The 27,810-nt window shown below is 42.9% G+C and overlaps 1 protein-coding gene and 1 long non-coding RNA gene across 7 annotated transcripts in view; one reads left to right on the top strand and one right to left on the bottom strand.

Moving 5' to 3' along the window:
• cnc (cap-n-collar) overlaps positions 1-1,857 on the top strand; it is a 603,426-nt gene extending 601,569 nt beyond the window's left edge. For all 5 annotated transcript variants that reach the window (XM_068364732.1, XM_068364731.1, XM_068364730.1 and 2 more), the window contains one exon: positions 1,260-1,857. In XM_068364732.1, the coding sequence (XP_068220833.1) occupies positions 1,260-1,415 (156 nt within the window). In that variant the 3' untranslated portion in view covers positions 1,416-1,857. The remainder of the gene's footprint in view (positions 1-1,259) is intronic.
• Positions 1-27,810, bottom strand: part of LOC137632663 (uncharacterized) — a 290,790-nt gene that overhangs the window by 27,337 nt on the left and 235,643 nt on the right. The window lies entirely within an intron of this gene.

The raw sequence follows: 27,810 nt of genomic DNA, 5'->3' as shown, positions 1-27,810 counted from the left end.
TTGGCATTACTATGGGCTTACTTTTGATATTAATCATTCTCGACAGAGGAAGGATTTCCTCTCCCTTGTTCCGGTGGTTGTGTCCAAAAGCCAGAATGTACCCCAGTACAACTCGTCTCATGTTCTTTATAAGTGGGTGCAGGATGACTCCTCTGTATTGCGAGGACACGGCAATGCGTATTAGATAACTCTAGTCCCATGCGGTGTACCAAAGATTTCCCACGTTGAAAGGGTAGAGCTGAAGATATCCAAGAATAATGCTTCTTGTGACTAGTGCACCTTTCTATGAGCTGCTCCATTGAGAATATGAAGGACCATCCCTGATAGAGCAAAGAAAATTCAGGATATCGGACTAACCTTTAACCTTCAGGAAGGAACCTGTCAAGTGGCAATAGTCCAAGTCTGGTACAATAGAAAACCTTCCCTTCCCACTTAAGTTCACCCTTTGTTCCTGAAGGTAGGAGTCTGGTACGACGGACAATACCTACGGGAGGTACCCACAGGTCCTGGATAAGCATATCCTTGGTGCTGCAATAGCTACTCAACAAATCTTGCTGGGAACCTAGCTCCCTCACAGGACAATAAGTATCTTGTCTAGGATAACGGTTGGGTTGGAATATAAGTCTATAAGGAGAGGTAAAATGTTTGACCATTCTCCTCTTTCTTTTTACCCCCCCTACTGGGGTGAAGCAGTCATTCCGTCACAACCAAGTATCTTAATTTTTTTTTTTTTTTTTTTTAACAAACAAACAAGTTTCTATGAAAGTATCTTACTCCTTTCCTTCTAGACGAGCGAAAGAATGGATCGAATGTATGCCAAACTCATTTCTAAAAATTTACCACATATTTAGATAACATATTCTTATAAATATAGGTTCTTACGCGACTGCCTACTGGTTAAAACCTGTGACATTTTCATGCCCAGGTAGTGTGGGTGAGTTATCACTAAGGCTCTTCCATAAGACAAAAGTGTATTTAAATTTCCCAGGTTAGTAAACCAGCCACTTTTGGTTGTAGAGACTTTCGCCCTCCTAAATATAAGTCCCTTATTAAACAAAAATGGCTTGTGTTCGTGTGGGAGCAAATCACTAAGTTTTAATTACCAGTCTTACTATAAGTGGTATAAGGCATTTATGAATAACTATAATGTTGTGTATGATCATATATGTTGTATTTTATAGTAAATGTACCTTTAAATGAAAATGCTTTAGTAATGCATGTTTTTTTTTTCCATAACCATTGTGTATTCTTTTTGACAGAGTTTGCGAGATCCAGATGGAAACCCCTATTCACCACACGAGTATTCATTGCAGCAGTCTGCTGATGGTAGTATCCTCCTTGTACCAAGGAGTAGTCATTCCATGGATCCTGGCTCCAGTAGTAAACCTCGTGGAAAGGATGATGGCAAACAGTGACCAATGTTGGTTACATTGTTTATTGATTTTCTCCCTTTAAAAGGAAATAATGCCACAGCTTGAGGGAGAACCTTTCTCTGGAGCACCCTTACTGTATAACAAAGTCATTAGCATAAATGGATTAGTGTTTGTAGATGGTTTGAGAAAGATCGGTTTTGTTAAAGTTTTGAAATTTTAAGGGTTTTAAAGAATTCTTTTGGGATTTGGGAGCATTTGTTATGGCACTCAACTTGCAGACAACTATAATTACGCATGAAGTGTGCTTTTGAACTTTGCTTTGTATTCTCATCAGAAAGCAAACAGCAAGTATTATTAGTGGCTTCTTTTTCTCAAAAAAAAAGGGAAAAACCTTGACATATTATTTTGTGCTGGTTGCAGAACTCACGAGCTTACCTTTGTATTATACAGTTAGCTGTGCATGCATATTAAATTAATGTATATTTGTTTTTCATATTGCACAGCAGCCCTACATTTCATGTCCTGACCACTTTAAATTTATAATGAATTTTGCAGAGCAAAAGCATAGAAAAATTGGCAATTAAAGAGACAAATGTTCTTGGTAATTCAGTAATGTTTCTTGTAACTGTACACAGCCTAAGAGAATCTTTCCATGAGTAGCGAGATCTTGAGACTCACCAAATCATTCAGAGATTTAATTGCAAACAAATATTACCCTACCATATGTATATTGTACTGTGTACATCCTTACATAAATTAGTGTGTCCTTTTTGTAAGTCCTTATGGTGCCTGGAAAAGATTTTGGTCTCTGATGCTGGAAAAGATTTTGGTCTCTGATGCTGAGGACTAGTGCACCATTTTCGACTTGCTTAATAATATCAATATGAACATTATTGTATGTCCTATTGAGGTATATCCTATGGTGCTCTTATGGTCCTTTAAAAGATAGAAATTATTTTGGTAAATAGGTTAATGGTAATTTTAGTAACTGTGAAAGTAAACCTGGTAATTTTCACCCTGTGTATACAGTCTAGTTGGTCAGTGATGTGTGATACACAGTAGGTGAGGGTAAAAAGGTATAGTTGAGAATTTATTTTCTTTCAATAAAACTTCACCTTTTTTGGTGGTGAATGATGTAAAAGTTGTATTAGTTATTTTTGTAGAATATATGCTGTATTATTGATTTCACGATCATATTAATTACAGTCCCTCTATTTACCTATTACTAAACACCTGGCAAGGCCGAATGAATAATGCTGAATAGTTTCTAACAAACAACATACATACTGTATTAGACAAGACCTCCCAGGTTGGAGGTTCCTTTCCATCTCACTCATAAAATGACACTACTTTGACTTATTCGTAATGCATGTGTGAAAGTACTTGAAGGATGTTCATGATTAATGTACAGTGTGAAACAACGAAACATATGCAGACCACTTTGTATAAATTCCAAGCTAAATTAGGAATGGGTTTGGGGCTTTTTAATAGCAATATATTAAACATGATCAAGTTAAAAAATATACCTTTGGGCCAATCATATAACTTTACTAGGACTAAACATTAAAAACTACTATAAAAGCTTGACTGGTTTAGGTACCAGGATTCTAGGGAAAAAGTCAGTTATTACTATTTTTATCAACAAGGCAGTAATCATACCTGGAGAAGACAAGATGATACTAACCAACATTGCCAATAGGGAAAGAAGCCCAGTATGGACACATAAATACAAATGTAAACAATTGATTATAAGAAAGTTATATAAAACCAAAATTTATAGATAAAACTATGAAATGATACAGGAACAGGAAAGATTAATGAGTGGAACAAAACCTAAAAATCAGTACATAATAATTTGAACTTTATACAGGTTAATCATCTGCGAGAAGCCCAAGTCTTCACGCACAAGATGGTAAAGAGATAAAAAATTGTCTCTTTCTATTGATACCAATACAAGGGTAAGGAAGTTCATGGGTCAAAGAGGCATGTTGGTAGTACTTCAGTCTTTATTCAGGCAAAACTAAATTATTTAAAATTCTGAAGACTGAGCTAGTAACAGCAGTAATCAAGCATTATTGCGACCGATTATTTTGGCCTAAAGCCAGTGTGATACAATATACAGTACATGTAATTTATCATGCAACATCAATGGATCCAGTTGTAAAATAATACCAAAAGTTCTAAAATTTCCAACATTTATACATACATATATCAAGGCACTTCCCCCAGTTTGGGGGGTAGCCGACATCAACAAATGAAACAAAACAAAAAGGGGACCTCTACTCTCTACGTTCCTCCCATTTATGTTAGATAATAAGAGTTTTCCCATATTCTGGCAGTTTTTAATGTTAAAAGCAACTAAGTAGTATGAATTTAAAAGAAATATCATTAGGTAATTGATATCTTACAGTGAAATATTTTTTTTCCTTGAGGCGAGTGGTGCTTGTGCTTGCAATGATTGATAAAGAATTATATCACAAAGTATATTTCTACACGAAGATACAATGGTTAATAATCCCCAAAGCTGTTCTTGACAGATTTCTGTACTTTTTTTCTTTCGGATAGCTATGATTTCAAGTAGCAGTACAAAAATCAAATAACCACCTAATTTACATATGATAGATGAACATCTGGTCTGCAAGCATGGTCGAGGCCATGCATTTAATAATATAACTACTCTTCTTGGCTAGTGTTAAACTAATATTTTGTTTTTTTTAGCATCTATTCAGCACTCGTGTTCGTCCTTTCTGCTACCTAATTTTAGGTAAAACTAAGCGAGAGATTTGCATCTGTGAATTTTTTTTTTTTAAGCGTTGGTTTTTTTTTCAGAAAAGAAATGCTTGTGACCAATTAAGAATCATTTAGTATAAGAAATTTAAATTTCTTTTGTAATACAGTATGGCTGAACAATATTTTCAGTATTTTGTTGAATATTTTTGTATACCTTCAATATATATTCATTATAGTTATTGAACTTTGGTTTACTATCGAAATAAAGAAAAACTAAATTATGCCTCAGGAAATGTAGTAGATCAATTAATGGAAAGCTAATCATTATTAAGATTTAATGATTCTCTAATATTATTAATTATGCATTTACATAGTGCAATATATTGTTTTTAGTATCTCATCAGAATGAAAGAATTCTTCAAGCTTTATTTTCTCTGAATGAAAGCATAGTAAACAGTGATAGCATGTTAGGCTTCATTATTTTATTTACAGTCTTTATTCAGTACTTTATTACTTTATTTGTGTATGAACCCGAAAGCACAGCTTTGCTTATTCATAAATATTTGTATGTACTGTACATCACCCCCAAAGGTCATATTCTAAATGATCATGTAACTGCAAACATTATTTAAATGAGACCCATTAATTAATCAGATTATGCATTGACTACCTTTATGCTAGATGAATCTTCTCTTCAACCAAGATCTTAGCCTAACATGTAGCTAATCAGCTGTACAAATATAGTTAGTTTCTTGAAATCCTTAAACTTAAAAAAAATTAAAACTTTCAACATGTTGGGCCCATAAGCTACCTCAAATTTTACATCCCAACAAGTGCTTAGGCTTTATAAATAACTCCTCTGTCATGGATTTGTACAGCTTTCTTGAACAGTCCTTCACATATATGTTAAAGATTTAATTTTGTACAAGCTGCAAGAAATTCCCTTAGCTATATACTGTACAGACTATCACAATTTGTATATTTTTTGCAGTAATTATATGCATAAAATTTTTTCCCAAGAGAAATCTAAATTGATGATTCATGCTAGATTACTACTTTATCGTTTTACTTCTGAACTTGGCAAAATTGAATATTAGATATGTGTTTACTAATTATGAGCTTATATATTTTGTATGCTTGCATTATTATTGATATTCAACTGTTTTGCCTGTTTCATCACTATTGTTACTTTTCATTTTTCTAATGATTTGGGAGAGCTGTATTTTTTTTTTATACAAGCAGAAGTATAGAACTAAGGCCAGGTGTAATTTTCATGTGGTACCTTGAACTTGTGCTTTGGAAAATACTGTACAGTATTGTATAGGTTTAACCATGTAAATTTTCAATTTTTGAGCCTCCTATCAAATAAATTTAAAAAGTTTGAGTTTATCTAGGGGTTTTGATTATTCTAAATGACTGTTTATATTCTTGGAGAATTTAAGGGACTTGAGTCTACAGTTGAAACTTCTTAATTCAATCACAATTTATTGCCTCTTAAGAATTTTTTTCTTATTTTTGTTAATATTTTTTTATGCCAGTATAATAATAAATCATTTAACTGATATTGTGAATTACATTGAGGGCTTTGCTAAAAGTTAAGGTTCTGTATTTAGATTACTGAGCTGCAAGAGAAAATCTGATTTTGCTAAAGCCATGAAGGCTATGTGATGAAATGGAGTTTTCATCTCGATAGGTTTATACATACAGCCATTCCCTTAAACATTAACCTAATACTGAACTCTGTTCCTGCCTTAACATGCCTTGTAATTATATTTCAGTACTATACCCTAAAATATGGTAAAAAAAAATAGAAATACTGTCAAGTACTCTCAGAGATACCACTGCCTTGTGTACTGTACTCATATTGCACCTATATGTACATTTTAAAATATATATAGTAGCACTATAACAAAATCATGGTATGAAAAACAAACTAAATTTATAGAGACTACCTCTACATGGGGTTTTTCAACTAAATACAGTATATTGTACATGGCAACTATTATACATCTCTCAAATGTTTGTTGGCTTCAAGCTTGATTACTCAGGGTGTAACTTGCCCACCAGAGGTATTGACCAAGTTTGATTACTCATGGTATGACTTGCCCACCAGATGTATCCCAATGGAAGATGAGGTACTGGCACTAGAAAATCCAAAGGAGGGGGATGATGTAATTGCCACAAAAAAGATAATACTCTGATAGTAGTAAAATATTTAAAGACTGTTTTCTTCAAGTTATTATCTTTGGAGATTTTCTCGTGTGTTTTCTTTGGAGGAAGAGGTTCACCATCGATTTGCATTATCTAAACTCAGAGTTCAGCTTGTGTAATATGAGAATATTAAGATAATCATCATGTGACCTTGCCTTGAAGGGTTTCTTTGTTGGAAAATTTGTTCTTTCATTCCTTTGGACAATTTTAATACCTCAGACCAATTGCTACCTTAGGTCTCTGGTATCCATCTGAAACCAGTTGTTGATCCTCTTGTCACATTTTTTCCTTTCCAGTCCTCTAAATACAACCTTGCAATTTATATTTGTGAAGCCACAGAGCTCCAACTTCCTTTTCTTGAAGTATATGCCACTTACAGCTGAAATGAATACAACCAGTGAAAACGATACCTTTTAAAAAGAAAGGCAGGCACTTTGCAACCAAAATATTATCAAACAGAATTGTTAAGCTTCTTTAGGTTAGTTACAATTCCTTGATCAGTGGTTAGTAATGTTTGATATTCTGTTTGTAGGAAGGAAAAACCTAGGATTATGAAGTCGATGGCAAACATATTGGACTGGAAAAAGGGGGTCCAACAGTTTAGCTAAACAACACTCCCTTTACCTCACTGGATGTCACTGTCTTTGAAATGGAAGAACTCTATAACATACAAAAGGATTGAAGAGCTTGCTTTGGCATCTCACTCACCAAGGATTGCACTCTGATAAAGTAGTTAATTGTGTACAATGGGTGATAATCGTATTATGTCAGAATACTTTTCTTTTCAGTCTATAGCATTTTTTCTAGAAAACCTATTCTATCCCCTGCTGTAGAACTAAGAAAGAGAGTGGATAATAAGCCATGCTCTAGTATTACTGTCTTTACTCGAGATGTTTTTCTTGATTAAACTTATTGCCATTGGCTTTGTATTATCAATGCCTTTAGGTTTATGATGGTAGCTATTGGCTTTCTATTATCAATGTCTTTCGGTGTATGGTGGTAATCAGCACAAACAAAGGTGGGCAGTGAAGTTATGAGATTCGATGACTAGATTCTGTCTAATCTATTGGGTTCATGTTACCAAGGGCCCATGGGTCTTTTAAAATGAAACTTAGTCTCCTATATTTGAAAGTGGCCAATTATAAAGTTTACCTATCAGCATAAATGCTTCCTTGGTTAATAGCCCCAATTACCTTCATTACACTTCTTTTGTAACCTCCTAGCTTACCACTGTTACAGGTGCAAGTTTTCAATTTTGCTATCATAATTTTTTTAACTTTTGACATTAATAACTACAGTACAGGGTTTTACCTCTAATATGCTTTGATGCTGAATGGCCATAGAGGCCCTTGGGCCAGCTATTATATAGCTCAAATTCTTAAATCGAATTTAATCCAACATAACCCATAGTCTGCAGTGAAACACTTAGCAGCTACCTGTAATTTATGTTGTGATAGTACTATAAATAAATTTTTAATAAGCGACCTATGGCATGGAAATCGTGTGTTGAACTGGGCAATCTAGTTATGGGCTCCAAATAACGCAATTCCTCAGTCATTCTAAATTTTTCCGGCTTGGTAATTTCAGTGACTATCCCCATTAAAAGTTTCCTCCTGTAACTTTCTGCTTCATATCACATTGACATGGTCTTTAGATCCAATAATCCATTATTTCACTGCAAAAGTACCTCACTGTATGGGTTCGAGATGAAAAGTCTTATACTGTATATCACCAAGGGGTATTGTAATCATTTTCCCCTACACAGTAGTTAAAATGTCATAACTACCAGTACTGCAATGCTGAGTGCTACCATGTGCACACCATGTTGATTCATATACCATACTTCAACTCCAAAATAGTAGACATTTGGAGTTATACTCCAGTAAAATAAGAAATTGATAGCAGATTTATTTATTTTAATTTGTATCAACAGATTGTTTCCAGTTTGGGTTTATCACAGTGGCTTTAAAATTAATTTTCTTAATTTTACTGCTTCAGAGAGGAAAGTACAATAGTATCAGCCTTATTTGTTCTTATATTAGAATGGAACATTAACCTTTACTGGATAAAGGAAAGAATTGTTACTTTTAAGTTGGTAAATGAGCTCTGATTAGGAAATCTATTTTAACTGAAGAAATGCCTTAAGCAATTGTCTGTAAGTTAACATTTATATTTATACTAGTTGTTTTTTTTTTTCATGTACAGTTTTAGCTTATACTTTTTAATCAGTTTAATCAAATGGTTAAAGCCTGTGGAGAAAACTTGTGGAAGGGATAACAGATAAATCTAGTATAATGTTACTCCAGTGTGTAGAGCGAGACAAATCGATACATGCAGTAACCGTTTATGGTGTGCATCTGGCTTAACTAGCACAGCTTGTCCAGTCACTAACTAGCCTAGCTTGTCTCATCACTTATGGGGAAATACTGGTACCAATAGTTACTTTTAGTCTTAGCATTCTTGATTCTTCTGTTTCATCCAGTGGAAATTTTATGATAATTTTAGTTCTGTTCAGTACAATTTTATTAAGTTGATTTACTAGGTAATACTGGTTGGGTAATATATATGCACTTACTGCTCAGACTTCATTTTCTCCCCTTTTGAGTAGGGAAGTATTGAATTTATGGATGTACATATTTATAACAATTTATCATCAAAAGGGTGACTTCTTGTGTGTGAAACTGTTTATTTTCAGGTTTGTACAAAGTGTATCCCAGTGGTTAGTGCGATCCAAAAGTGCTTTTGACATAGGCTATATAACTTTTTCTTTGGAAAAAGAATGTAGAATTAATGAGGCAGAGTATAAAATATGTTTTAGTATTTATGTCCAGCATGTGAATGAATTTTGGATTTCTTTCCACCCCAGATTCAACTTCCTTGTCTGATTTGTATAAAATACTCTACTTCATGAGTATATTTCTCCACATTGTTACTTAAAGTGTAAAAAAACAGGCATTAAATTTTTAAGTAAACCACATTGTTTTTTCTTCGTAGACCTAACTTTAGTTTTAGCTGTAATCCATCACCAAGATTCTCAATTTGGTAAAGATTTTGTAATGGTTATTTTCTGTTGGGATGACTATTGACATGATTGACTTTAATGATACAAAAAAAAAAAAAAAACATGATTGCAGGTATGAGGTACTCTATTATACTGAATTAGAAAAAAAAAAAAGTTTTCCTGATTTTAAATGATTAATAATGTGAGTCTTACTACTACTATGTTAACCCCCTGAACTTTGGCAAAGTCAAGTTAGAAAACCATTGTAAACAATGAACCAAAATAGATGCATTCATGAAGTGTTACTGGCTTTTATGAAATAGTTTACTGCTGCCAATGTTCATTGTTGACTAAAGGATTAAAGCCCACCTTGATGAACGTGCGTAATGTGGAAAAATAGCATACTGTATTTCATATGCTAATCTTACTATTAAAACAAATATTCCTGTCTTGAACTATGTTTTGATAGGATTAGTGCTTTTACAGTAAATTTGCAATAATATCACTCTATGGTATATGTGATGCCTCTTTACAGGATCAAGGACTAAACATATTTGGTCTCAAGATCAGTTTAATGAGAATACCAAAGGAGTACGCTATCAAGTAACAAATGTCCATTTACATATACTGTACAGTACTGTATATTTAAGCTACATGAAGTTTATTACTGAAAATCTACAACCAAATTGAAGCCAAACTGAAATTGTTGCATAGCCACTGTTTCTCGAGTCTGCAAATTATACATATTTACAAATGTATTTTTGTGCAAAATTCATCCTTTGTGATTATTTTTAAATGCCATATCTTGATAGTGTTTCCTATTTACATATGAAATTTTCATTTTATTTTTTGTTGATAGCCTAATTACCCTTTGTTCCAACACGGTTACTTACCTAGAACTACCTTCTTAGGAGTTACTGGTTAACTCTACCTAACCGACCAGCTTTTTGTATAGTTTACCCCCCTCTTCCTGTTTTCTACTGGGTCAACCTCTGGCAGTGTGGTACGTGCCCTGAGGCGACCCCGGGGTCAGGCAGCGTGCTAGCTCAGGTCGAATCGCCAGTAAGTTTCTGGTCGCGACGCGATAAACATCTCGCCGCACTCTCTCTTACCTTATGCGACCCTCGTGTCCCCCGATCCTTTGTGCTTACCGCGTGTTACCCACGTGTTTTCATTTTCACTTTCCCGTTCCATCCTCGTGTCTCTTGGTGTGTTAGCCTTGTGTTATGGAGCATCCTCGTCATTGCCCTGGGCCTGTGGCTGGGAAGTCTTGCGGGGCTTTCCTCTCTAAGCCTGAGGTTGATCCCCACTCCTTGTGCTCCACGTGTAGGGGGAAAGCGTGTTCCCCTACCTCTACGTGCCCGGAGTGTGCTAATTGGTCTGATATCCAGTAGGTGCTCTTCGGGACGAAGAAGAAGAAGGCGGCTAAGATGCCTAAGGATTCCAGCATTTCTTCGCCTGTAGGTTCGCCAGACGCCTCGGTAGACCGTAGCGCCCGTCCTTCTTCCCCTACCCAGCGTAGGGAACGAGGTAAGTCCGTTGCGGGGAAGAGGCCCATTGCCCTTCCCCAAGAGTCTGATATTCCTGTGGGGGAAGTTTCCAGTGTGGGTAGGAGGCGAGGGCCTGGTGCCCGCAGGTCCCGTCGCCTCGGAAGATCCAATGTGGGGTAGGCCGAGTGCCGATACTTCCCCTGCCTCGTGGCGTGTTTCGGGTGCTTCAACCGCCGGGGGAGACACAGAGAAAGGTAGTTCGTCGTCCTCGGACCCCGCCACATGGGTGAAACCAAGGACTCCCTTCAGGTCTCCCGTTAGAGGAGAAGAGGATGTAGATCAATGGCTCTGTAAAGGGCTCGCGCGGTCTCCTCCGGCTCCCTCGGCTACGCAACCCTCCGTGTTTCTACAACCGCCCACACCTGAGAAACGGCGTGATTTTCCCCCGCGGTCTTGGACGTGTCGGCCGGTCGGAGAGCTCCGTCCTCATCCTCGTCGTCATCGGACTCTTCGTCTTCTTCGTCTTCAGAGGACGAAGACAGGAACCTTAGCAAGAGGAAGAGGGAGAAATACCGAAAGAAGAAAAAGTCTCGTTCCCGCTCGAGGCACGGTAGGAAACGGTCGAAGTCTTCTAAGAAAAATAGCGAAGAGGAGTAAGTCAAAGGACTGGGTGAATGTCACAGTGCCCCGGAGCGAGCTGTTTAGGTTTTCCACAGCCGCGGCCGCTTCCGGGTGGCTCTCTAGAGCCTCGCCTTCGTTGTGTCACCCTCCTAGCTCCTCCTTCGGACTGGCCGCCCGGCATAAAGGCTCGAACCGGGACCCCCGTGTATTGTTTAACCCGACGGTAGCCTTCGCCCCTTCTTCCCTTAGGAAGGATATAAGGAGTATGAAGGAAGGCTTAGCGTCGACCACGGGCACCTTGGAGGCCTTCCTTAAGCACCATGGGCGCCCTTCGGTCCGCATGGATCCCCCATCCACGGAGCCCCCCGTGGAACAAGGTACTCCCATGACGGATGCCTTCGTCCCCACGGGGCAGCCCATGCCACTGGCAGACTCGTCGGGCGTTCCTTTTCCCACCGTTACGGCGTACAGTGAACCCTCGTTTATCGCGGTAGATAGGTTCCAGACGCGGGCGCGATAGGTGAAAATCCGCGAAGTAGTGACAGCATATTTACCTATTTATTTAACATGTATATTCGGACTTTTAAAACCTTCCCTTGTACGTAGTACTGTTAACAAACCACCCTTTAATGTACAGAACACTTAATGCATGTACTACAGCACCCTAAACTAAAACAGGCACAAATATTAAAGGCGATTTTATATCATGCGTTTCCTAAACACCTAAAAAGCACGATAAAAAATGGCAACCAATGTTTTGTTTACGTTCATCTCTGATCATAATGAAGAAACAAACTCATTTAGTGTACACATATATGTATAGGTTAGTTTTTGCATCGATTATATTGATTATACAGTACTGTATGTTGATTTTTTTATTACCAATGTTTTAGTTTACGTATTTTTCTTAGGACTTCCAAATGAAATCTTTTTCTTTATGACGCCGCCTGAAACGACGGCGTGTACGCTCAGTAAACAACCACGCTCAGAACAAACAAGGCATTTAACGCGCATGATGATAGTGATAAATAATGATACAGTACATACAGTATTTACAGTAAAAGCATTTACAAAATATGTTACCTTACAAATATAAATTATACAGTACTTGTACGTAGCAAAGCAGGAAAACAATTAGAGAGAGAGAGAGAGAGAGAGAGAGAGAGAGAGAGAGAGAGAGAGAGAGAGAGAGAGAGAGAGAGAGAGAGAGAGAGAGATTGTTTTACGTACGTAAATGTAAATTTTAAACAAAAAAAATATGATAGGTTACAACATGTAGACTTTTAAAACCTTCCCTTTAACTTAATGCATACAGTACATACATTACTAAACTATAAAACAGGTTAAAGTAAAAAATAAAGATTGTTACTGTACTCACCAAGAAAGAAGTTCAAGAAAAACTTGAATGGTGATGGCGATGAATTTGCTGCACAGTAGAAATGATGATGATGAAGCTGATGATGTGTTCTACTGTGCAGTCAATGATAGTATTTTACGTCTCTTCAGACGGAGGTGTCTTTTCCTGGGACACCTCTTCAACTTCTTCCTGGGAAACTTCTTCAATTTCTTCCGAAGGCGTACTAGCAGGAGGAACTGGCTCTTTTTTGCGAGGCTGGAAGAACATTGTGATCGGAAGTTGTTGCCGCTGCTTCTTTTTTCAATCCAAGAGCATCCTGTAGGGAGTCATGATGTCATCGACCTTATTTGAGAATTGCATCGAGCGAACCATATCCTCGTCCCACTCTTGTAACATTTCTTTCGCCTCCTTCATATGGTTGCAGAACTTGGCAAGCCGTTCTAATGTTAAGCCCGTTTCTTCGACATTTTCTTGGGTCTCTTCCTGGGTACCCTCACTCTCTTCCTCACTTGCCGATTTCGTCAGGTCTTCGAGGTCTGCGTCAGTTAGGGGCTGGGAATGGCAGTCCAACAACTCGTCGACGTCTTCAGTCGTCATGTCGCCAAACCCGTCACCTCCAATTATGGCAGCCAACTGCACAGATTTCCGTATTGCAGAGTGTTGGATTTCCGACGGAGTAAATCCCTTGTCGTCGTAAACAATATCGGGCCACAGCTTCTTCCAGCTCGCATTCACGGTTGCAGGTTTCATCTCTTGAAGTGCCTTTTGAATATTCTGCAGGCACGTGGCTATGGTGTACTGCCGCCAGTACGCCTTCAAGTTGAAATCTTCATCCTCGTCATCTTGGGCAGCATCCACACACGCAACGAGGTCCGCCAAGGTATTCTTCGTGTAGAGGGCCTTGAACGCCCTGATAACCCCCTGGTCCATCGGTTGAATTAATGACGTGGTGTTGGGTGGCAGGAACTCAACCTGAACGCCCTCACGCGACAGGTCAGTTGCGTGTCCACCAGCGTTATCCATAAGGAGAAGGATCTTGAATGGCAAGCCCTTCTCTAAGAGATATTCATGGACTTGCGGGATGAAACACTGGTGGAACCAGTTGGAGGTCAGCATCTTCGTAATCCATGCTTTTTGATTATGCATCCAGTACACGGGAAGGAGATTCTTATTTTTATTTTTCAAAGCGCGAGGATTTTTCGACTTATAAATAAGCCCCGGCTTTAACAAAAATCCAGCAGCATTGCCACACATCACGAGGGTAACGCGATCCTTGAATGCCTTAAAGCCAGAGGCTTTGGCTTCCTCTTTGAACAGGAAAGTTCGCGACGGCATTCTCTTCCAAAACAAGCCGGTTTCATCCATATTAAACACTTGTTCCGGCTTGTATCCACCTTCAGCGATAATGTTCTTGAAAGTCTGGTTCACGTAAGTTTCAGCAGCGGCAGTGTCAGCGGAAGCAGACTCCCCATGCAGGGAAACGCTTTTCAGGGCGAAGCGTTTATGAAACTTCGCGAACCATCCTTTGCTTGCGGAAAAACGTTTCTGAGGCTGGGAATCAGTGGACGTCCCTGGTTGAGGATCATCTGCATCATCTTCAGCATGGTTGCCGTCGTCGTCTTTAGGTTCCTTTGCAGCAAAATTCTCATATAAGCTCAAAGCCTTTGTTTGGATGGTGTTCGTATCCAACGCTATGTTCTTCTTCCGGCAGTCGGCAATCCACACAGCTAAAGCACCTTCCATGCGTACGATCGTTTTATTACGCGTTGTAACGACTCGCTTCGCTGATCTGCTAAAGGTGATTGCAGCAGTCTTTCTAATGTTCGCCTCGTCCTTTTTGATATAGCGAACGGTGGATTCGTTGATGCCAAAATGGCGGCCGGCGGCCGCGTAACTTCTACCATCTTTTAACATGTCGAGAAGCGTAACCTTCTCAGCTATCGTCATCATCCTTCGGTGGCGTTTAGGCTCGCTACCAGCCTTACTAGAAGCAGAACGCTTGGGAGGCATTGTACAGTAGGATTTAACAGAAAGTTCAACAAAAAGTTCAACTTAAAACAGTCGCACACAGCACAGATTAAACTTCACAAACTTAAGAACGTCTACTCAGCAATACGCGGAAAGAGAAAGTGAACGATCCAGCCCCGCGAGAACTTTGATGCTGCGGGTAGAAGATGCGGGCAAAACACCAATCACAGGCTAGATAACAAAACTTGAGTTTTGATTCGTCATCTATCAGCGCTTGAACCAATCACAACCCGTCTTACAGTACTATGATGCGTTGGTTACTCATAGAAGATGCCCCGCGCATAATGAACGTACGTAGATTAAGTACAATACCGTAATAATAATAAATAATGATAATAATACTGTACAGTAATAATAATAATAATAATAATGATAATAATAACAATAATAATTTTATTAACAACAACAACAATAATAATAACAATAATAATAAAAATTTACGTACGCTATTTTACGCCTTTCTCTCTCTCTCTCTCTCTCTCTCTCTCTCTCTCTCTCTCTCTCTCTCTCTCTCTCTCTCTCTCTCTCTCTCGTACGCTTACAGTATTCGAAATGTGATTTTTGCAACAAAGAATATTATTGGATGCAGTACTGTACTACGTACGTATACATACAAAAGATTCATGGAAAAGAAGCACATCCATTACAGTACACACCATTCTAATATGGTATGACTGCATCTGATTTGCGTTTCATGTTCGATTTAATTTTACTACGTACTGAATTATCGTATGATCACATTCTCTTTTCGTGTTTTATTTCTTTCTGTGCTGAATTATATATCATATGTAATGCAATGAACAATCAGTAAGAGCAGATATTACTAATTACAGTATTAATGGAATTACAGGTAACAAAATATCGTATTTGGTTGTCTTCAGATTTCGCGGTATTTTCTAATTTTCCGGAAAATCCGCGATATGTATATATATATGGGTTATGGGAAAACCCCGCGAAGTGGTGAATCCGCGATTGTCGAACCGCGAAGTAGCGAGGGTTCACTGTACCCCCATACGGAGGAACTGGTGACGGTAGACCTGGTGGAAGGAGGGGAGTGCTCGACGGACGACATCTCCTCCTACCGTAAGGTTCTAGCCCTTATTCGAAAGCATCACCGGTTAGATGAGCCCAACCACTCAGCTGCAAAGGCCGTACTTTCCGGACTGTCCAGGATGATCGACAGTCCGGTACAACAAAAGCCGGCTTTGTCTCTCCCTCTCGCTCAAGACGTGAAGTTGGGGATGGAGCAGATTGATGAATACTTGGCAAGACTTGCAGAGGCCCCCAGAAGCTAGAGTTCCTCCAAACTTCTTCCGGGCCTGAAATCCCAGAAGCGATTATACATTCCCGAAGGGCATCGCGGTGGTCCCCGTGCAGTAGAAGCAGTGGTGACCGCGCTGAACCAGGGAGCCGGGGAAGACAGGGCATCCACTGCCCCAGTGTGCTTTTCCCCGTCGGAAGCATCTATGATGGAAGACATGGCTAAGGACCTAGTCTACGTGTCCTCCTGGTTAGATTGGTGGTCATGCGCTTTGGTGAGGTTTCAGGCATCACACGACCTCTCCCTCCCAGAAAATCAGGCCATGCTGAGGGATCTTGTTAGCTCTGGGGGCAAAGCTTTAAAGTTTTTATCGTCCCAGTCTCTGTCGGTGGCTTCGAACTGGGTCCTGAGGAAAAGGGACACAGTACTGAGCAAGCTAGTGCGGAAGTTGCCGGACAGGGAAGCAAGGAGGCTGAGGAATTCCTCCGTGTGGGGGAATGACATTTTCCCCATCCATTTGGTAGAAAATACTATGGAGAAGGTGAGGAAAGTGAGAGAAGCGGATCCTAGGCCCCCCCTATGAGGATGGCCACATTAAGGAGAGCCCCAACAGATGTCCCTCACTCCTCACAGACCACACCCTTGCTGCCCCGAAGAGATCCTCCTTCAGCACCTTGGCTCCAAGCCTCGCAGCAGCCCACCCGTAGGACCACGGCAGGCCCTCAGTCAGCCTACAGACCCTCCTACGCTAACGCTAGGAGAGGTAGATCTGGCCGCTCCTCCAGGAGAAGGTAGGAAGAGATGCCCCCTACTCCCGCAGGAGCCCCTAGTAGGGGGATGCCTCAGACATTTTTGGCAAGCATGACGGGATCTCGGTGCGGATCCCTGGACGGTGACGGTACTGAAGGAGGGCTACAGACTCCCGTTCCTGGAAGAGCCTCCCCCTCTCATCCCAGCCCAGAGAACCGAATGGCTGGTTCCAAAGGACCCCGTGAAGAGGGCGGCGCTACAAGAGGAAGTAGCGTCCATGATCGACAAGGGAGCTTTGGAGACAGTGGAGAACCCCGGCCCGGGTTTCTTCAGCAGGCTCTTCCTGGTGGAGAAATCGACAGGAGGGTGGAGGCCAGTCATAGATCTCTCAGCCCTCAACAAGTTCGTCTCAAAGACGGATTTCAAGATGGATACCCCAAAGACAGTGATCGCAGCCTTGAGGGAGGGGGATTTCCTCATATGTCTCTCGACCTCAAGGATACCTATTTTCAAATCCCCGTGCACCCCTCCAGCAGGAAGTTCCTTAGGATCAAGTGGGAGTCCAGTGTCCTGCAGTTCAAAACCCTGTGCTTCGGCCTCTCGACGGCCCCGCAAGTGTTCACGAGAGTGTTCGCCGCGATCTCGGCGTGGGCACACGAGAAAGGCATACGACTACTCAGGTACCTGGACGACTGGTTGCTGCTTTCTGCCTCAAGGGAACAACTGAGGGAGCAAGGGGTTATGTTGCTCGACCTCTGCAAGGTGTTAGGGATCACGGTCAACCTAGGGAAGTCCCAGCTAGTCCCCAGCACCAGGATGACTTACTTGGGGATGGTCCTGGACACCCAGTTAGTAAGGGCCTTCCCCTCAGAGGAGAGATTAGCCAACCTGGAACGTATCCTTCAACCCTTCCTGACGGGACAACCCAGGAGGGCCAAGGACTGGCAGAAGTTACTGGGTCATCTGGTTTCCCTGGAAAAATTAGTACCGCAAGGGAGACTCAGGCTCCGCCCGGTACAGTGAAATCTAAAGGAGGCGTGGATCCCAGGCAAGGAGCCCCACAAAATAGTCCCAGTCCTCCCGAAGACGAGAGAGACCCTTCTTTGGTGGAACATCAGGTCGAACACAGAGAAGGGAATGCCCTTCGCCTCCGACCCCCCGGAGATGCTGTTGTTCACGGACGCATCGAAGGAGGGCTGGGGAGCACACCTGCTAGGAAAATCAGCAAAAGGGCAGTGGTCCAGCGAGGAGGCGTCTCTCCATATAAACATCCTAGAGATGATAGCGGTTCTGAGGGCGTGTCGACAGTTCATACACTTTCTGCAAGGGAACACTGTGGCGTTAATGTGCGACAACGCCACAGTAGTGGCGTATGTAAAGAAGCAGGGAGGCATGAAATCAAAGGTCCTCTGCGCCCTAACCACGGAACTGTTGGAGTGGGCCACAGAAGGAGGGATAGAACTGACGGCAAGATTCATTCCAGGAAAGAGGAACGTGATGGCCGACGGCCTCAGCAGGGCGGGTCAAGTGATAGGTTCGGAGTGAACTCAACACCCGGAGGTAGCTCGAGCAGTCATCCTACTGTGGGGCTCCCCAGTGATAGACTTGTTCGCCACACGTCTGAATGCCCAACTCCCCGTGTTCTGTTCTCCAATCCCAGACCCGTCAGCAGCGTTCGAGGACGCCTTTCAACATCCCTGGGACAGTCTCGATGTGTACGCCTTCCCTCCCTTCAGTTTGATCAGGCAAGTGTTGAACAGAGTGAGAGTGTCGTCCAACCTGTCGATGACTTTAGTAGCGCCCTGGTGGCTGGAGAGAGACTGGTTCGCAGACCTAAAGGAATTAGCTCTTCGTCCTCCTTGGCCACTTCCGGACAGACCAGACCTGCGACAACCTCACTTTCATAGGTGGCACGAAAACTCTCGATCCCTCCGCCTTCACGCGTGGAGGTTATCGAGAAGCTCCTGAGGAAAGAAGGATACTCATCGAGAACCGCGACAAGGATGTCTGGTTATCTACGGCGTTCCTCGGCAGTTGTCTACGGCGTTCCTTGGCAGTTGTCTATCAGGCGAAGTGGGCAGTCTTCCTGAAGTGGTGTGCATCCAAAAACATCAGGCCCTTAGGGGCGTCGATCCAGGACATTGCAGACTTTCTGGTGTACCTGAGAGACGACGTGGGTTCGTCCATCCCGGCCTTCAAAGGAGTTCGAGCAGCCCTAGGTCAAGTCTTCCTCCTTAGGGGCATTGACTTGGGAGCCTCAAGGCACATCTCGATGCTCATACGCAGTTTTGAACAATCATGTCCCCCCCAGGAGGTACGGGTTCCACAGTGGGACTTAGCAAGAGTTCTCAAGGTTCTGTCAGAGCCGCCCTTCGAACCTCTCAGGGACGTACTAGACAGAGAACTCACCCTTAAAACAGCATTTCTTTTAGCCCTGGCCTCGGCGAAGAGAGTTAGCGAGTTACACGGCCTCTCTTACGAGGTCTCACACTCCAAAGGGTGGAGGGAAGTTGTCTTTAGGTTCGTCCCTAGTTTTGTGGCGAAAACGCAGAACCCAGCGTGTTGGGATCCTCGGTTTGAGGGTTTTTCGGTGCCAGCCATCCCTCGATCCGACAACCCGAAGGATCTACTCTTATGTCCCGTGAGAACAGTAAGAAAATACTTGGAGAGGACTGCAAAATACCGCCCTCAGATCAAAAATTTACTCATCTCAACAGGCCGGGTGAAGAAACCGGTCTCGAAAAATTCTATCTCTTTCTGGCTGAGACAGGTGATAAGGAGGGCCTACGAGGCTTCTGGGACTCCTCTCCCTGGAAAACCAAGACCTCATGATATCAGGGCTCTGAGCACCTCTCTGGCTTTTGAGAAGAACATGGCTGTGGGTAAGATCCTGAAGGCTGGGACCTGGTCTAGACAGTCCACCTTCACGGAACATTATCTAAAAGATTGTACGAGAAAATCCTTGGACAAGTTTTCTATTGGCCCAATTGTGTCGGCCCTTCAGGAGATCTAAGGTCATAGCCCCAGGGTGACCGGGGGTGTTAATGCCAAGAGACACTAGTTCCTTCCTTAACCTTACCCCCCCCCCCCCTTTCCTTCCTTCCCCAGACTGAACGGGCCAGGAAGATGTTGAGAAGACCTTAATCACTGAAAGGAACACCCTTCAAGAGGACATGTATGGGAATTGGTTTTGAAAAGGTAAGCCATTTAGACACTAAGTGAGTTTTTTGGATAGTTTTCCCCTACTTTTCGTGCAGTTTTCAAGTGGTCTTGGAACCAAGACCTCCTTAGAGGTTCCCTCTCTCGCGTGCCTCCCCGTCGAATCCTGATCCCTGCAGGACACTCCAACCTCCTAAAGTGTAAGTCTCCTAAGAAGGTAGTTCTAGGTAAGTAACTGTGTTGGAACAAATCACAAATTCTTAAGTAATTTGTATTTTTCCTAACATACTTACCTAGAATTACCTTCGGGTTATGGCCCTCCCATCCTTCCCCGAGAACCTGCAGGATCGAGTAATACCTTTTCCAACGAAACTTACTGGCGATTCGACCTGAGCTAGCACGCTGCCTGACCCCGGGGTCGCCTCAGGGCACGTACCACACTGCCAGAGGTTGACCCCGTAGAAAACGGGAAGAGGGGGGTAAACTATACAAAAAGCTGGTCGGTTAGGTAGAATTAACCAGTAACTCCTAAGAAGGTAGTTCTAGGTAAGTATGTTAGGAAAAATACAAATTACTTAAAAATTTTTGATTTTTTATGAGATAGTGGTACATACATACACCAAGGCACTTCCCCCAATTTTGGGGGGTAGCAGACATCAAACAAATGAAACAAAAAAGGGGACCTCTCCTCTCTACGTTCCTCCCAGCCTGACAAGGGACTCAACCGAGTTTGGCTGGTACTGCTAGGGTGCCACAGCCCACCCTCCCCCGTTATCCACCACATATGAAGCTTCATGATGCTGAATCCCCTACTTCTGCTACCTCCGCGGTCATCCAAGGCACCGGAGGAAGCAGCAGGGCCTACAGGAACTGTGTCACAATCGCTCGCCATTCATTCTTATTTCTAGCACGCTCTCTTGCCTCTCTCACATCTATCCTCCTATCACCCAGAGCTTTCTTCACTCCATCCATCCAACCAAACCTTGGCCTTCCTCTTGTACTTCTCCCATCAACTCTTGCATTCATCACCTTCTTTAGCAGACAGCCATTTCCATTCTCTCAATATGGCCAAACCACCTCAACACATTCATATCCACTCTAGCTGCTAACTCATTTCTTACACCCGTTCTCACCCTCACTACTTCGTTCCTAACCCTATCTACTCGAGACACACCAGCCATACTCCTTAGACACTTCATCTCAAACACATTCAATTTCTGTGTCTCCGTCACTTTCATTCCCCACAACTCCGATCCATACATCACAGTTGGTACAATCACTTTCTCATACAGAACTCTCTTTACATTCATGCCCAACCCTCTATTTTTTGCATCCTTCATTCACTCTCTGACGTACATCTGCTTCCACTCCACCATTTGCTGCAACAACAGACCCCAAGTACTTAAACTGATCCACCTTCTCAAGTAACTCTCCATTCAACATGACATTCAACCTCGCACCCCTTTCCCTTCTTGTACATCTCATAACCTTACTCTCACCCACATTAACTCAACTTGCTTCTCTCACACACCCTTCCAAATTCTGTCACTAATCGGCCAAGCTTCTCTTCCGCGTCTGCAACCAGTACAGTATCATCCGCAAACAAAAACTGATTTACCTCCCATTCATGGTCATTCTTGTCTACCAGTTTCAATCCTCGTCCAAGCACTCGAGTATTCACCTCTCTCACCACTCCATCAACACACAAGTTAAACAACCACGGCGACATCACACATCCCTGTCTCAGCCCCACTCTCACTGGAAACCAATTGCTCACTTCATTTCCTATCCTAACACACGTTTTACTACCTTTGCAGAAACTTTTCACTGCTTGCAACAACCTTCCACCAACTCCATATAACCTCATCACATTCCACATTGCCTCCCTATCAACTCTATCATACGCTTTCTCCAGATCCATAAACGCAACATACACTACCTTACCTTTTGCTAAAGATTTCTCGCACATCTGGCTAACTGTTAAAGTCTGATTCATACAACCCATACCTCTCCTAAAACCACCCTGTACTTCTAAGATTGCATTCTCTGTTTTATCCTTAATCCTATTAATCAGTACTCTACCATACACTTTTCCGACTACACTCAACAAAGTAATACCCTTTGAATTACAACACTCATGCACATCTCCCTTACCCTTATATAGTGGTACAATACACACACAAACCCAATCTACTGGTACCATTGACAACACAAAACACATTAAATAATCTCACCAACCATTCAAGTTCAGTCACAACCCCTTCCTTCAACATCTCAGCTCTCACACCATTCATACCAGATGCTTTTCTTACTCTCGTTTCATCTAGTGCTCTCCTCACTTCCTCTCTTGTAATCTCTCTCTTATTTTCATCTTCCATCACCGGCACCTCAACACCTGCAACAGCAATTATATCTGCCTCCCTATTATTCTCAACATTCAGTAAATTTTAAAAATATTCCGCCCACCTTTTCCTTGCCTCCTCTCCTTTTAACAACCTTCCATTTCCATCTTTCACTGTCTCTTCAATTCTTGCGCCGGCCTTCCTTACTCTCTTCACTTCTTTCCAAAACTTCTTATTCTCTTCATATAAATGACCCAATCCCTGACCCCACCTCAGGTCAGCTGCCCTCTTTGCCTCACTTACCTTGCGCTTTACTTCCACATTTTTCTCTCTATATCTTTCATACTTCTCTACGCTATTACTCTGCAGCTATTCTTCAAAAGCCCTCTTTTTCTCTTCCACTTTTACCTTCACTCCTTCATTCCCCCATTCACTGTCCTTCCTCATGCTGCCTCCAACAAACTTCTTTGCCACACACATCACTTGCAATCCCAACAAAATTTTCTTTTACTAACTTCCATTCCTCTTGTAAATTACCAGTTTCTCTTACTCTCACTTCGTCAACCTCACTAGCTCCTTTTTACATCCACCTACTCTATTCCCCCACTCTTTTGCTACAACTAATTTTCCTTCCACCAAAATAGGATCAGACATACCGTTAATCATACCCCTAACCACGTGTACGTCTTTCAATCTTCCAAACATTCTTTTAGTTATCAACACATAGTCCATTAATGCCCTTTCTACCACTCTTACCCATGTATACTTGTTTTTATCTTTCTTTTTGAAAAAGCTAGAACTTATCATCATCTCTTGCTCAACACACATATCTACCAGTCTCTCACCACTCATTTTCACCTGTTACACCATACTTCCCAATGACACCTTCTACCTCTCCAGCGCGCACTCTAGCACTAAGTCACCCATGGCAAATACATAATTCCTTCTACCCAGTCCTTCTACACACCTAGTTAATTCATTCCAGAACTCATTCTGCTCTTCACTTTTCTCATAACCTGGCCCATACGCACTGCCAAACGCCCAACATTCCCTACCCAGCCTAACCCTTACCCACATTAACTTAGATGATACCTCCTTCTATTCCACTACTTTACCTGTCATCCATTCACTCAGCAATAAAGCCACACCTTCTCTTGCTCTTCTCCTTTCAATCCCAGACACTTTACCCAACATTTCACCAAACATCACTTCACCTTTCCCTTTTATCTTTTTCACACAAAGCCAATATATCCATCAGTGCTTGGCTTAATGCCTAAATCCCATATTCAATTCAATTCAATTCAATACATCCATCGTTCTATTCCTAAACATACTTCTAATCTCACATTTTTTGCTTTCTATCGTACTACATCCAGGCACATTTAAACACCCCAAAACTAGAGTGCGGGGAGCAGTCCCCCCCCCCCCCCCCGCTCCACCTCTTTGATACCTCACAGGATTATAATATAGTGGTAGGAAGTAGAAAACTCATTCAGAGAGTACTATAATGTGGCTTATAACCCTACTGGTCATATCACCCCTAAGTAAGATTATTTATTCCCAGGGTTATTCAAAGTGGCCTTCTTCCTTTGTCAGGTATGATCCAATACCCTTGTATTTTTGTTAACACCAGTATTATATGGTTTATTGAAAGTTAGGGACTCCCCTTGCTTGTGAGTAGGATTTCAATCAACTAGGTTGGGTTAGGATAAAATGTACTTATTGCTATGCTATTACAGTACTAATACCTTTCCCATATTGTATTTCATTTTCATTTTTCTATTTAATGAAACCACCATTTTTTCAAGTTCCCTAATTTATTTAGAGTTACATAAGGAAATGATTCAAAATTGTTAAAAAATCATCAAAAAGTAATTTTCAATATTAATCTTACCCGATAATCATGTAGCTGTCAACTCCGTTGCCCGACAGAAATCTACGGACGGGATACGCCAGCGATCGCTATACAAGAGGCGGGTGTACTCACCAGCGCCATCTGTGGTCAGGTACTGCAGTACTTCTTGTCAACACCACCTCAATTTTTCCTCTGTCGTGCCGCCGGCAAGACCTACATGGATACGCTCTTGATTTTGGAGTCTTTGTTCACGGTTTTGGTGAAGTATTGCTCTGACATTTAGCTTTCGCTATACAGGAAGCTTTTCCCTTAGCTTAGATAGCTTTTGGATTGATTTTGATTAATGGTATAACGATCTTTGCTTTAATTTGGAAACCCCCCTTGACTGTTCTCTAATTCAAGATGTCCGACCATTCTCAAGCTCCTAGACAAAGACGATGTAGTGTTAGGACTTGTAATAGGCGTCTTCCGAAGGCCTCGGTTGATCCTCACACCGTTTGTTCCGACTGTAGGGGAAAATCCTGTCAGTTGGAAGATCGATGTGAGGAATGTGCCGGGCTTTCGGAATTCGATTTTAATGAATTCCTCAAGTATACGGCTAAGTTAGAGAGGGAGAGAGTTAGGAGGAGTTCTTCTCGCTCTTTGGTTTATTCCTCCCCCCATGATCCTCAACCTTTTCCTTCCCCTGTAGTGGTGACCCCCGAACCTATTACTAGTGCTCAGCCTGATATGTCGGATGTGTTACGTGCCATTCAGGCTTTAGGTGATAAGGTGGAGTCTGTAGTGAGTGACCACAAGTTTCTCTTGGCAGATGTCAAGGAACTTAAAGTGAAAAGTGCAGTGGGAAGTGGTAGTGCCAGTGCTGTGCCTAGTGTCAGTGTCAGTGTTGCGCATGAGGATACTTCTGTGCGTGCCAGTCGTCCTCCCAGTCCGGGACCTCTTGCAAGCTCCCAAGCCCAGGGGAGAAGCAATGTCGAAGGGCAAAAGGGTTCGGCAGGCCTTGATCGGCGCACAGTAGTATCCTCAGTGGTTGCGGGCGTATCTTATAGAGATCGTCACTTCCACTCTCAGACGATTGAGCCCTTAATTTCCTCGTCTGCGGAAGAAGTTTCCGGGAGGAAACGCTGGACCCAGGTCTCAAGGCCTCTTAAGCGTAAGGTCCAGACCGAGCGAGTCCAACAGCCCAGATGTAGCCACTGGGCTAGTTCGGACTCGCCGCAGTCATCTGATGGCTGCACGCCTCCTAAGAGAGGTAAAGCGATGCCTCAACAGGCCTCTGCCCCAACTTCTGTTGATCCCAAGTTGGCTATGCTGCAGACTATGCAGTCGCAGCTTGCGGTGTTGATGCAGGAGTTTCAGGCAGAGAAGGTTAGCACACCTCCTCCTGCGAGCGCTCCTCCACCTCTGCGCAGTCCACCCTGCCAGACGTATGATGTTGAGGTTCCTCAACCTGCCTCCATGCGTGAGCTGCCGCATTGGGAGTTGCCAGATACCAGCGCTGTGCAGCAACCTCCACTTTCCTTGAGGCAGGAGTCTCTTGCTATGCGGCAACCTCCTCAACACTTGAGGCAGGAGCCTTATGCTTTGCAGCAACCTCCTCTACCCTTGAGGCAGGAGCCTCATGCGTTGCGACAACCTCCTCCATCCTCGAGGCAGCAACCTCTTGCGTTGCGGCAACCTCCACCATCCTTGAGGCAGCAACCTCAACTCTTGCGGCAGCCACCTCCACTCTTGAGGCAAGAACCTCAACTCTTGAGGCGAGAACCTCAACTCTCGAGGCAAGCACCTCAACTCTTGAGGCAAGAACCTCAACTCTTGAGGCAAGAACCTCAACTCTTGAGGCAAGAGCCTCTCTCTGCGCAGCCACCTCCTCAACCCTTGAGGCAGGCGCAACTCTTGAGGCAGGAGCCTCATGCTTTGAGGCAGCCACCTCAACGCATGCAGCAACCGCATTCTTCGCAGCATGAGCCTCTTCCCATTCAACATGAACCGCAGCATGAGCCTCATGCCTTACAGCATTCGCTTCTCACCTCACTTGCTCCTCAGACCCCCGCAGAACCTCCTTCATCCCAGCCTCATGACTTTGTCATTACCAGCCCTCATCCTCTTCAGCAGAGACTTGAGGATGAATCCGCAAGTGCGCATGCACCCGTTCTTCAGGATTCAACCATTCAGCATACCGCTTTATCGTTACCTCTCGCTTCTCAACCCTCAGGTGATGAGGTTTCTGAGGATGAAGCTGCTCACCTGGATGATCCTTCTTCTGATGTGGAGGAACCCAAGTCGTTGCCACCCTCCATTGACTTTCGTAAGGTCCTGACGCTGTTCAGAGAGTTATACCCTGAACACTTTGTTTCTGCTACCCCTCGTTCTCCTCCATCCGAGTTTTCTCTAGGCATGCAGCCTATTAAGTCTGCCTACACTAAGCTTGTCTTCGCTAGATCATCAAAGAGAGCTTTGAGAATTTTAGGGGATTGGTTGCAGTCCAAGCAGCAACTGGGAAGGACGTCTTTTATGTTTCCTCCTCCTAAGCTGACTTCTAAGTCGGGCGTCTGGTATGCCACGGGAGAGGAACCAGGCTTGGCGATCCCTGCCTCTGCCCAGGCTGACTTCTCAAGTTTGGTTGACTCTCCCCGTAGGTCGGCTATGAGACGCTCTAAGGTCTGCTGGACCTTTTCTGATCTGGACCACTTCTTGAAGGGAGTCTTTCGCGCCTTTGAAATTTTTAATTTCCTCGACTGGTGCCTGGGGGCCTTGAGCAAGAAGACTGCCCCTTCTGACAAAGACTCGGCCATGCTGATCATGTCCTGTATGGACAAAGCAATTCGCGATGGTTCTGGCGAACTTGCTTCTATTTTTGTCTCGGGAGTCCTCAAGAAAAGGGAACAACTTTGCTCCTTCCTTTCTACTGGTATCACCTCTTGCCAGAGGTCACAGTTACTATTTGCTCCTCTCTCCAAGTTCCTGTTTCCTGAGGATCTAATCAAAGAGATGGCTGCGGCTCTTATACAGAAGGATACGCATGACCTCGTGGCCTCTTCAGCACGCAAGGCTAAGGTTGTACCTTCAGTACCGAGAACTTACCGCACCCCAGTGGCTGATACACCTGCTACCAGATTTATTCCGCCCTTTCGTGGCAGAGCCCCCAGCCGAGGAAGTACCCGCCCAGACGGTCACAGGGGCAGGTCCAAGAAAGGTGCCAAGTCCACGAAAAGCAAACATTGACTCTCCTCCTCTCCAGACAGCTGTAGGAGCCAGACTCAAGACCTTCTGGCAAGCCTGGGAAAGAAGAGGTGCAGACGCTCAGTCTGTCAAGTGGCTAAGGGAGGGTTACAGAATTCCGTTCTGCCGCAATCCCCCTCTGACCACTTCTCCCATCAACCTCTCTCCCAACTACAAGGAAAAGGACAAGAGGCTAGCGTTACATCAAGAGGTGTCGCTCCTGTTACAGAAGGAGGCAGTGGTGATAGTCCAGGATCATCAATCCCCGGGCTTTTACAACCGTCTCTTCCTGGTGGCCAAGAAGACAGGAGGTTGGAGACCGGTGCTGGACGTCAGTGCGCTCAATGCTTATGTCACCAAGCAGACGTTCACTATGGAGACGACGAAGTCGGTCCTAGCAGCGGTCAGGC

The sequence above is a fragment of the Palaemon carinicauda genome, chromosome 41, assembly GCF_036898095.1.
Source record: "Palaemon carinicauda isolate YSFRI2023 chromosome 41, ASM3689809v2, whole genome shotgun sequence".
Lineage (NCBI taxonomy): Eukaryota > Metazoa > Arthropoda > Malacostraca > Decapoda > Palaemonidae > Palaemon > Palaemon carinicauda.
This window is presented reverse-complemented; position numbering and strand designations above follow the sequence as displayed.